Source organism: Pteropus medius, unplaced genomic scaffold (genome assembly GCF_902729225.1).
Source record: "Pteropus medius unplaced genomic scaffold, Ma_sr-lr_union100, whole genome shotgun sequence".
Classification (NCBI taxonomy): domain Eukaryota; kingdom Metazoa; phylum Chordata; class Mammalia; order Chiroptera; family Pteropodidae; genus Pteropus; species Pteropus medius.
In genome coordinates, this window is record NW_024340699.1 from 12,622,201 (window position 1) to 12,634,110 (window position 11,910).

An 11,910-nucleotide genomic window follows, 5' to 3' on the forward strand; every position below is an offset into this window, starting at 1 on the left:
GACCTTTAAAGTCTCTAGCTCCTTAAGATTGTATGTTTCTATTTTCGAATTTAAAAGCAGCTTGCTTTTGCAGCGCAACCCCAGGTTCTGAGAGGTTCAGATAGTATGATCTGGCAGAAGGGATTCAGGTAGGTGACATCGCTAAGTCAAAGCATGCTGGTGGCTTGAGTAGTCCTCCCTGACCTAGTGTGTGCGTTACGAGGCCCTGTAGTACACTGGTGGGGACCTCCTCCCGGCCAGCAGGTGGCTCCTCGCCAGACCTCCCGTTCACTTGTGTTCTGTGTTCTGGACCCAGGATTGTGTGCCAGCTGCAGAGGATGCTGTCCATAGCCGTGGAGGTGGACAGGACCCCCACCTGCAGCTCCAATAAAATCGCCGAGATGATGTTTGGGTTTGTGCTGGACATTCCTGAGAGGAGTCAGAGGTGAGTCTTAGTTTCATTTTTTTATTCTGGGAACATAATTTCAAAAGAAGATCTAAACAGTTGTTAAATTGGGGAGGAAAAGAGGTGGAGGGATAGTCCTGTCTCTTTAACCTTTTGAAAGAAAGTTCTCGATTAATTATTACTGTTTGCCACTGGGGCACAGTTTTGGGGGGAAGAGGTAGGCTATCTTAAGTGGAGCCTAAATTTTCCTACTTTGTCCATCTGGCTAACAATTTACTCGTCCTTCAGGGTTCACCTGTTAATCGTGACCTTCTTCCCTGACCCTCAGCCACAGGGCCTGGCGTGAACATTCGCGGAAGGCTTGAGAAATGAATGAAATGGGCATGTCCCATATCAGGGGAAGAAGAGGTGACTCAGGAAGGCGCGGGGTTGGACCTGTAGAATGAGCCCAGATAGTAAGAATATGGAATTCCGTTTCTTTAAGCACGAATTAGTGAAGCATCTATCAGGAGGAGATAAAGAAATAAGAGTTCTTGGCTAGAACTAATGATTCCATCTTTGAACCAGTAATTTTAGAATCCAGAGGAAGAAAAATAAACTAGAGTGAATATGAAAGCATGAATAGTCGCTGGCACAGGAAGTTACTTTGAGAGGGCCATCGTGCAGCGGTGGCTCTTAGGGAAGTTATCTCTGTCAGCTCCTTGTCTGCTTCTCATCTCCATGCTCTGCTCCCAGTTATCAGCCAAGACTATTCTTGTACAGCTCTGCTTCCTCTTATTAAAAGAATGTCATGCCAAATGGCACTGTAATAAAGATTTAATTAAAATACCCTGCTAAGATTAAGACGAACATTTATTAGGTCCCTACAGTGTGCCAGTCATTGTCACATTAATTATCTCATATTTCCATGAAACTTTATAACATTATTCCTACTTAATGAATGAGAAAAAGTAATGAAATAACTCGCCCACGGTTACCCAGCTAATCAGATTCGGAATCCAAATGTAAACCCAGGACAGCTTAACCCCGAGTTCAGCGTCTAAAGGAGGCAGCGGGTTAGAGCGGTCAGGATGAAGGACGTGCACGCAGACGCCGCGCTCGCTCCACCCCCGTTCCAGGAGCTTCTGGTTTAGGTTTCACTCTCACACCTTCATTCATTTAAGCCCAGATTCTGGTGAGAGATGGGAAATCTAAGCAATGGGTAACTGTGAACAAACTTAGACTTAACATAGACGAAAATGATGTAAATCAAACCTGGCCCGACTTTAAAACTCTCTCAGAGGGGCGGACTGGCAGCCACCGAAATTATACTAGAGGATACTTTCTTTGGCCTTTACTTTGGTTCGTTTTAATTTTTTAAAGTTTAGGTATAATTTATATGTGTTAAATTATATAAACTAACTTACATAAGTATCATTCCGCGAGTTTTGACAAATGGATACACCCGTTGTGACCTATCATTTTCTAATAGCTCATCGATAATATATAGAAATCCTGCAACCTTGCTGAATTCACTTATTCTAATAGGAATATTTTTGCGGTTTCCTTTCTACATACAAAATCATATTGTCTGCAAATAAATATAGTTAAACATCTTCCTTTCCAATCCGTACGCCTTTTGCTGCCTCCTCTTGCCTTATTGCTTGGGCTAGTGCCTCCAGCCGTCATCCTGGTGGGGGCACAGTCAGGCCTTGACCGTTAAGTGTAACGCCACCTGTAGATGTCTCATGGGTGCCTTCGTCAGATCGAGGGAGCCTCCTTCTATTCCAAGCTTATCGAGTTATTGAACTTCGTGAAATATATTTTGCGTATCTATTGAGATAATCATAGCTTTTTCTCCTTTCATGCGTGTGATGAACCACACTGGTTAATTTCCTAATGTTAAACCAACCTTACGTTCCTAAAATAAAAAACCCTATGTGGTTGTGATACGTTATTCTTTTTGCTTATTGACAGATTCAATTTGCTAATATTTCGTTAAGGGCTTTCACGTCTATGGTGACTAGAGATATTGATCTCTAATTTTATTTTCTTATAATGTTCAACCTCACTCATATTTAAAGAAATGTAAATTAAAACTGCACTGAGATACTATTTCTCACCTATCTGAATAAGTAAAAAATGTAAAATATACTAATACAATCCATTAGTGAGGCCTTAAGAAAGCAGATACTCATACATCACTGGTGGGAATGCAAAGTGGTACGAGCATCGTGGAGGGGAATTTTGCAGTATCTAATAAAACTAAATGCGTATTTACCTCTCGACCCAGAAACCTCACTTCCAGTAATTACCCTGAATACACAGTTCTAACAATATGAAAATATATATGCACAAGGATATTCACTACAGCACCGTTCGTAACTGTAACATATTAGAAACCACCCAGATGCCCTCGAATAAGACAGTGGTTGAATATCTGTGGTACATCTACACAATTGGGTATTATACAGCTGTAAGAAAATGAAAATTGAATAATTTCTATGAACTTAATTCCAGAATATGTTAAGAAAAAACACAAAATACCAAAGAATATGCATAGCAAATATTTTTTTTTTTTGTAAGGAAGAAGGAAAAAATTCCAAATGTACATGGTTTTGACCATTTGTGAAAAAGAAAGTTAAGAGAAACCATAGACTAGTCAAATGGCTTGCGTCCAGCAGGCGGATGGCAGCTGGAAAGGTGGCGGGGTGCGGGGTGCGGGCGGGAGTGACAATGGCGGTTCAGGCGGCGGTGTGGGTGGCGGCATACTTTCCTGAGTGTGCTTCTTTGTATCGGTGTAACTTTGAGACTTTCAGAGCCACATTAATGTTTTACATACTAAAGAAAAATCAGCAGCGAGTTGCAGGAAGGGGTGGGGGGAGCGTAACAGAATACCACCAGACACAGATGCACCGAACTGTGTTTTAAGACGATAACTCCTGAGTCTGGAGGGTAGCGGGGAGGTGCAGGACAAGCCCGAGTAAACTTTTTTTTTTTAACTTTTTAAATAGTTATAGATTCACAGGAATTTACAGAAACTAGCAGAGAGGTTTTATATTCCCCTCAGCGATGACATGTTGTTAACTGTATACGACATCGCAAACAGGAAACTCACACTGGTGCCCTCCACAGACCGTAGTCAGATTTCAACCCATTTCCATGTGTTCGTCTGTGTGGAGTTCTGTGCAGCTTCGTCACCTGCGTAGATTCACGTAACCACCAGCACAGTCAAGATATCCAGAACTGCTCCATCGCCACCCCAATCCCTTGTGCTAATTTTTTGGGCCACGACCATCCATCTTCCCCAACCCCTGGCAACCACCAATCTGTCCAAGTAATTTAAAACATAATATCTGGACTAAATGCCCTCGGGCTAACGACAGAATGAACTGTAAATAAATATGGAACTCTAGTCAGCAGCTGTCTTTTCACGGAAGTCTGAGTTAACAATTCAAAGATGACCTTACGTGTATTCTAGGATTAAATAAGTAAATATGTTATGGATAACGAGAGCCACATTCCTCGCTGTCAGAGGAGAGAGTTACACGTGTGAAGAGGGGAAAGTGCAGAAGGAGCCCTGTGGTGCCGGATTGGAGTCGGAGGTGTCAACATGAACCGTGGTCTCTAATTGAGATAGAGATAGGAATAAATAAATGTAGATGTGAGGGTGCTTTACATGTACCGTATATACACGTGTGTGCGCGCACGCGCACGCATTCCTACCTCTGGCCACCGGGAGCACAGAAACGATTACACCTTCGTAGTAGTGTGCATACCTAGCACTCAGATCTTCGTTTTTAAATACTGGTTTACGCTAACAGGACCCAGAGTTCTGTGAAGAAATGGCAGATTCTGGAGCTGAGGTAGGGAAAAGTATGCAAGATGAGCCTGGAACGTCTTGTGCCCAGAAGTGAGAAATGTTCAAAGAAGGCTCCAAACATGTCAGAAGACACCGGAGCCAGCTTAAAGGCCTTCCACTAACCAATCCGATCTCCATTTTTATAATTTTGTCATTTCAAGAATTTCGTATAAATGGAGTCATACAGTGCGGAAGCCTCTGGGATTGGCTGTTTTCACTCGGCATAATTCTCTGGAGAGCCAATCAGCTTATTGTGTGTATCAGTAGTTCATTCCCTTTTTTTTTTTTTTTGCTGAATAGTATTACGGTGTGTGTGTACTGTGGATTTTTTTTTTTTTTTAACCATTTACTCATTGAAGGAGATCTGTGTTGTTTCCAGTTTGGGACTTTTGTGAATTAAGCTGCTCTGAACATTCACGTACAAACTTTCATGTGGCCGTTAGTCATTTCTCTGGAATAAATACCAAAGAGTACAATTTTTGCATCATACAGTAGTTACCTGCTTAGTTTTTTGAAGAAATTGCCAAATTGTTTTCCTGACTGTCTGTACCATTTTACGTTCCCACCAGCAGTGTGTGACCGAGGTGGTTCCTCTGCATTCCGGCCAGCCTCTGCTAGACTTCCCATGTGGTCCATTATAGTTTCCATTTCTCTTCCCCGATAGTCCCCATCTAGTCACTCATTACAGACACCTTGGTTGGTTCGTTTGTTGGTTGGTTGGTTTTTTAACCTCGAACATATTTATAGTAGCTGTCCTAAAGTCCTTGTCTAATAATTCCAACACCTGTATCACCTCTTAGTCTGTTTTTCTGGCATTTTGCTCCCGGTTATGGATCACATTTTCTTGCGTTTTCTCTTATCTAATCATTTTTTATTGTGTGCTGGACATTGCGAGTGATGCATTGTTGAGAGTCTGAAATTTGCTGTCTTCCTTGAAAGGGTTTCGAGTTTTATTCTGGCAGGCATTTGATTTGCTGGCAGATTAGCTTTCTCCTATCGAAGCTTGTTTCTAGGGTTTGTAAGGGCTGGAGTCTTGAGGCTTAGTCCTTCTGGGGTCTCAGCTGACGGCCCAGGTGTTTAGTGAGACCCCTTCACTCTGGCTCATCGAAGCCCCAAGGTCTTAGCACTGGGAGAGCTCCAGAATCCCGCTCAGCTCACAGCCCACCAGTAGCTGTTCTGACTTTTGGAGCTTCTCCCTGCACCTGGACCAAGGGGGCCCCTTACTTACATTTCTAGAGCTCCCTCTTCTCTGACACAAATTGCACCTCAGCCATCCTTAACTCCAATCTCTGTTTACTCTGTCCAGCAAGTCCACTGCTTTCTGTTTGGGACCCACACTGTCCTCTGGCTTAGTTCAAAAATGCCACTAGCAAGAAATCTGGGGGACGTAGTGTAGCGGTTAGCACGTCTGCTTTACACACAGAAGGTCCTGGGTTCACGTCCCAGTGGAGCCACGGTCCATGGTCTATGGCCATGTAACCCAGAACAAGCCCTGTGTCTGATCTTGGAAGCTAAGCAGAGTCGGGCATGGTTATTACTTGGATGGGAGACCACCTAGGAAGACCAGGTGCTGTAGGCATAAATAATAATAATAAATATATAAATAAAAAGAAATCTGGGGTAAAAGTAAAAATTCACCTTTCTTTCCCTTCTCTCAAGAACAAGTCTTTTATAGCAGCTAGTCCAATGCCTGAAAATAGTTCTTTCATGTATTTCGTCCAGTTTTATAATTGTTTATAACAGGAGGGTAAATTGAACACTAGCTACTCTGTTAAGGCTGAATCTGGATGTTGGCCTTCTTCCGCGTCTTGTTTTTTAATTTCGAATTTGAATTGCTAGAGATAATTGTACCTCCACGTCCTACTATGTCCACTACAAATCACTTTCTTGTCCTCTATATATCTCTGAGTTTGCCATCTGTGAAGTATCAAATGAGGACAAATGCAGGCCCTGGAATAAAAATTAGAAAATACAGTTTTGAAATAAAAAGTTATTGAACAGGAAAACTGCCCCGTGAGAGTAACAGGCCAAATACAGAGCAGAAATTAGACCTTGAAAGAATTAGGGGATATCTTGTGACTGTAATCATTTGGAATTCTTTGCATTAAAGAAGAAAATTTGTCAGAGAGGATATAGAAAATGGTTTTTCAAACATTAAAGAGATCAAATGGATTTTCACAAATTTTATACTTTTAAAAAAATTTGAGTAATAAGAAGCAAAGTTTAAAAAATATTCATTCTGCTTTTTAAACTTTGCTTTTATACAAATTATATATGTGCCTGATGGAAAAACAAAGGGAAATGGCTAAAAAAAAATGGATCGTTTGTTATTTCTCATTTTTATAAGTAACAGTGGCACGAAGAGGCCCCTATTTTTCCAGTTGTTGCAAAACCACGAAGGGGCGGGGTGTGGCGGGTGTGGGGCCAGCTCCGCTGTGGTTGACCAGGCACAGGCCAGTCCTGCTGTCCCTCTGCTGCCATCTCCTTATCTGCCCTCGAGCTGTCTGCTCCCAGGACTGCCGTGAGTAGCAGACTGGCAGGGGCTGCCAAACCAGCCCTCAGGCAGAAAGCTTTGGGCAGCTCAGAGGGGCTTCCGTGTGTCTGAGGTCCCTGGTGGGTTGCTTCTGGTTTGGGGAGCCCGGTGAGCGGCTTCACCTTCCTGGAGCACAGCTGGCTCCCCTGCTCTGAGCCTCTGCATAGGCTCCAGCCCGCCCTTGCTGGTCAAGCCCTGCACCGCTGGAGTGACAAAGTCCAGGGCAAGAGTCCCACAGGGAGTCTCAAGTCCTAGACTTGAATTTAAGACTCTGCAATGCCATACCTGTGTATTTTTTATGTCTTTGTTTTTAACCCGTTTTTCCCTCTGTTGAAATGCCTCCTGCCTTGGGCCTTCTTTAATCCTCCTTGACCCCTGCCACCGGTGCCTGCTCCTTCGTAAAAGGGCCACTTCCAGTCCCCTGGCCAAATGTGCTGTCTTCTTGTATCGCTAGAGCACCACGGCACCCCGCATATGGGGACACTGGCCCTGCGCTGTATTTAGGTTCCAGCTGGGTACCTCTCGGCCCTGTTCAACTGTCGCCTTTTTGAGCTCAGCACTCTGTTATTTATCCTGATACTCTCTGCTGTGCCAAACAGCATCTAGCACATTGCGGACATCGGAAACGTTTATTCTCAGTAGTAATTCTCTTAGTCACAATATAAAGTGATTCTTTTTAATGTGTCCTAAACACGTCTTTTCCAAATGTCAAAGACTCCCCCGCCCGGGAGTCGTTAATTCATAAACAAATCTGTTTCTGCCTCGTCCACAAGCCTCATGATTTCTTAGGCATCCACCACATTCCTTCTCAGCCGCCTCTATTTTCGGGCAAACGTTGGAGCGTTCGGGGGGAATTGTGGTATATGCTCCCTGAAATAACGGCAGTAATGGTTAGCTCCTCTTCCCTCTTCCCCACGTAGGGAGATGTTCTTCACTACCATGGAGAGCCACCTTCTGCGCTGCAAAGTGCTGGAGATCATCTTCCTCCACAGCTGCGAGACGCCCACCCGCCTGCCCTTGTCTCTGGCCCAGGCCCTGTATTTTCTGAATAATTCCACGTCACTGCTCAAGTGTCAGGTACACGTGTCCCTGCCTCGAACACCTTTCTCCTGATCCCTGAGCCTAACGGAAAAGTGACTCAAAAACTGTACGAGACATTCAGGCGAGGAAGGCATTTATCACCGAGTGCTTTCTCTGTCTCCGCAGTCGGATAAAACGCAGTGGCAGACGTGGGATGAGCTCGTCGAGCACCTGCAGTTTCTGTTATCCAGTTATCAGCATGTCTTAAGAGGTAAGGAGCGCCGAGTACAAGTGAGAGGTGTGGGGATCTGACAGCAGGTGTCACTGTGAATTAAAGGTACAGAGGGTTCTCGTTCGTTAGCCTACGCAAAACATCGTTCCTTGGCTGTACCTAGAAGGGACGAGGAATGACGTAGCTGGAGCCGCTGCTATGAGATAGAAGAATTCGCAGACGCTTGTTACGGCGGGTAACACGGTGGCCCTCCCAAGTATTAGGCCGTGTTGGTGGGCAGGAGTCCTCGCGACGTGAGACGTGGTCACTGCCGGCCTGGCCCATCACCACGATGTCTTTGTTGGGTCGGTTACGCACTGACTGCAGACATTGTCAACATCCGTCTGTGTGGCGCAAATACAGAGCAAATCTGTGGCAAGGCGGGAGTGTTTGCAACAGGTGTAAGGTAGCCTAACGTCTGTCAGCGGCTCTGCTCAAATCACAGGCGAAGCTGGGGACCGTCAGGCTCCTGAACACCCAGGAGACAGCTACTCATGAGGATAATGGTGCAGGAGCTGCTTCAAGTGGGAATGGTTTTCTGGCCAAGGATTAATGAGGGCCCTGGGAAAACCGATGTGCTTGTTAATTACAGGAGGAAAGACGGTAACTTTAGAGGCGAGAAAGCACATTCCTGTTGACATGAGGCCCGCACTGTTCTTGCCAGAAATCCAGACCTAAATCTAATCACCAGAAAGGTCAGACAAACCTGTTTTGAGGGACCTTTTGTGGAATAACTGGCCTGTACTCTTCAAAAGTGCCCATTTCTTAAAAACGAAGGACGACGGAGGAACTAGTCCCCGTTAGAAAGAATCTAAAGCACATGAATACTAAATGCAAAACACGAGCCTAGATGGGATGTTGAACAGAAAGAAGCTACAAAGTACATTACTAGGATGATTGGTGAGATTTAAATAGATGAAATAGAATTGTGTTAATAGTAAATTTCTAATTTTTGATAATTATGGAAGTAAATGTTCTGGATCCTGGGAAGTCCATACTGAATCACTGGTGGGGCAGAGAGGCAGAGTGTCTGCAGTTCATTCTCAGGCAGGAAAGGGGAACAGTATGTATGTAAAATTCATCGGCCGTGACCTTGTCGCGGCAGATTTAGGTCAGTAACGGCACTTGGGAAGGTAAGACTGTGCTTATACCCGCGGGCCTGGAGCTGAGGAAGCTGCTGTAGACATGGGAACAAAGCACTGCACTTTAGAAGCCAGGGTTTAAGTCCTCGTCCCAGCTCTGCCTCTGTGTTGGCCAGCTAACCTCACGTCTCTTGACCTGTTTCTTCCTTCTGTCGAGCGGAGACAGTAATGTTTAACGTGCCAAGGCCGACTGCAAATGGTTATAAGTAGAGGTCAGCAGGAGCGGACCTCTGCCCGGCCGGGAGGAGGCCGCGAGGAGACTGTGCTTCAGGCTCTTGTCACTAAAACTTAACGACGTGCACCATCAAGGCCACGACACGTGGTTGTGTAGTCTGTGCGGTTGGAGCACTGTCCACAGAACCTGTCCTTCTTAGAACAAAGCCCCAGGGGTAAATTCCGTGTGTCCGCGGCCCCACTGAGGTTTACATCATCGTTTCTTTTGGCGATCTAGCAGAATGTTTAATGTTAAAGCAGCTTGGTTTGGTTTCAAGTTCACGTTTAACACTTGCTATTCATTCGTTTTGCTTCCCAGGGACTACACTGGGGTCAAGGGCAATAGGGGCTTAATTAGCATGGACACGGGATTGGTTTTCTTTCAGAATATCCTTATGCTCGGAATAAGGGTGAGGAAGGCCTCAGACCAGCACATTGAGTAAAGGGGCTGTGTTCCACGCTGTTTTATCCTTGACATCCTCTCCAGCTTCTTTAGAGACCAAGAGTTAAGAAGGAGACAAAAATATTTAGAACCAGTGGTTTAAAAACAGTGTCCTACAAAGAACGCTGTACTCCAAAACAGTTTCCTACAGTGTCCTACAAAAGACACAGCTGCGGTGGCCTGAAATGGCCCTCCGTGTTCCCGTCAGTGGGTATTTGACAGTGAGGACTCTGCCTCTTCTGGTGGTCTGAGGACGTTGCTGAAGTCACTGAGGTCAGCCTGCACTGTGCAGCTCCAAGGGTGGGGGGGAAGGGAAGCAGTTCAGCCTTGTCGCATGTTGGGAGAGAAGAAAGGCTGGGTGAATTCACATACACTGGCTTCTGTCATCCCCCGACCTTGGGAAGGTATCACCCCCTTTTACAGATGGGAAAATAAAGGCCGAGAGAAGAGTAAACGCAGAGCCAGGACTTGGACATCGGTCTGTCGCCGGAGTCCGTGCGTGAAAACGCACTAGGTGGAATGGCTTTTCTGTGGGGTCGCTGGGTGAGCGTCTACGGGATTTCCATTTCTCAACTCTGTACATGGTTAAGTCACTTCCGTTGAGACGCTTGACCTTGGGGAGAAGTGGATCCCAAACCTCCACATTTTACAAATGTTTCCACTGATGGCAGAGCGGTGCCACCGAGGCGTGGATGCTGGGCCGGCTGTTGAGCTCCCATTCTCCGGCTGCGAGAAGCAACCCCCCACCCCAGTTTCACAGCGGTGCAGCTCAAGTTGGAGCCTGAGCAAAATTATAAATTGCTATGCGCCAGGTTTCCTGATACTTGTGAATAGTCGGAACCTCATATTTTGAAACTATGAATTCTAGGGACATAAACGTAATACTTTGTAAGTGAACAAAATGCATGCCTCTCTTGAATTCCACTCTGCTGGACCGCTTAGCCAGGGGGGCCCACGGAAGCCCAGCATCGGTGTGCTCCTAGGAGAGTCACACACACGGCCTTTCCGCAAAGAGCCCAGTCCACAGAGGGGAGAAAAGCAGGTGCTCGTAAGGTCAGCTAACTGCACACGTTCACCCAGGCAACTGATATTTACTGACTGCCTGCCTCTCCGCCTGGCTCGCTGGGCATCAGTAAACCCCACGCCGCCCCTTCCCTTCTGGGGCTTACTGCCGAGTGAAGGGATGGCCCTTAAAGAATCCCACAGGTACCATAGTCACAGTTAAATGTTATAAAGGGAAGCACAAGTGCACAAAGTAGCAAGACCTAATCTATTCCTGGCGGGACCTGGGAAGGCCTTCCGAAGAAGTGGTCCTTCAGCTGAAACATGAAGCTCCGGTGTTAGCCCAGCGAATAGGAGGGCAGTTTTCCAGAAAGAAAACACAGCAGGGTCAAGGTCCCTGAGGCAGGAAGTTGCTTAGTGAGTCCGAGGAACGTAGAACGAGCTAGCAGGACTGGGATGTAGTGAGCGAGGGAGGAACAGCCAGAGATAAGGCTAGAAGAAGAGACAGGATGGGGCGCAAGGGGCCTCTGGGCCAGGTTAAGGGATTTCAGCTTGATGCCAAGAGTGAAGAAAAGCCATCGAAGTGGTTTTAAGTCAGTCAGGTTGCTCTCCCCGATGCGGGGCAGATAGTTTGGTGCCCAGGGTGTGGGTGGGATGGCAGGGAAGGAACAGAGCTATGAAGATCGATTTGACAGGACCTGGGTGACCGAGCCTGAAGGATGACTCCCAGGGTGCCTCCATTACCGATATGCAGATAAATGGAGAAAAAGATCTGCAGAGAAAAGAGCTCGGTGTGACTTCCTAGGGTGGGGAGTCCAACAGCGATGACGATGGTGATGGTGGCTGTTAACTCTTTGGTCTCCTTTGATCTAACACGGTTCCTAGCCTTTGTCTTTCCTAACACAGACATTTTGGAAGAGCCCGAGCCAAATGAGTCATAGAATTTATAAGTCATAGTCCCATAATTGGGGTTGTCTAATTATTTCCTCATGATCAGATTCATGTGAATCCTACTGGCAAAGACATTGAATAGATGAAGATGTACCCTTCTCCCCTGGCGC

General features: G+C 45.9%; 1 protein-coding gene across 3 annotated transcripts in view; it reads left to right on the forward strand.

The window, feature by feature from the left end:
* Positions 1–11,910, forward strand: part of SIMC1 (SUMO interacting motifs containing 1) — a 37,955-nt gene that overhangs the window by 20,801 nt on the left and 5,244 nt on the right. For 2 of the 3 annotated variants that reach the window (XM_039878326.1, XM_039878332.1), the window contains exons 7-9: positions 296–424; positions 7,680–7,836; positions 7,966–8,050. In XM_039878326.1, the coding sequence (XP_039734260.1) occupies positions 296–424; positions 7,680–7,836; positions 7,966–8,050 (371 nt within the window). Of the gene's footprint in view, positions 1–295; positions 425–673; positions 2,322–7,679; positions 7,837–7,965; positions 8,051–11,910 lie in introns of those variants that run through there. The other variant, XM_039878341.1, reaches the window with a different exon arrangement.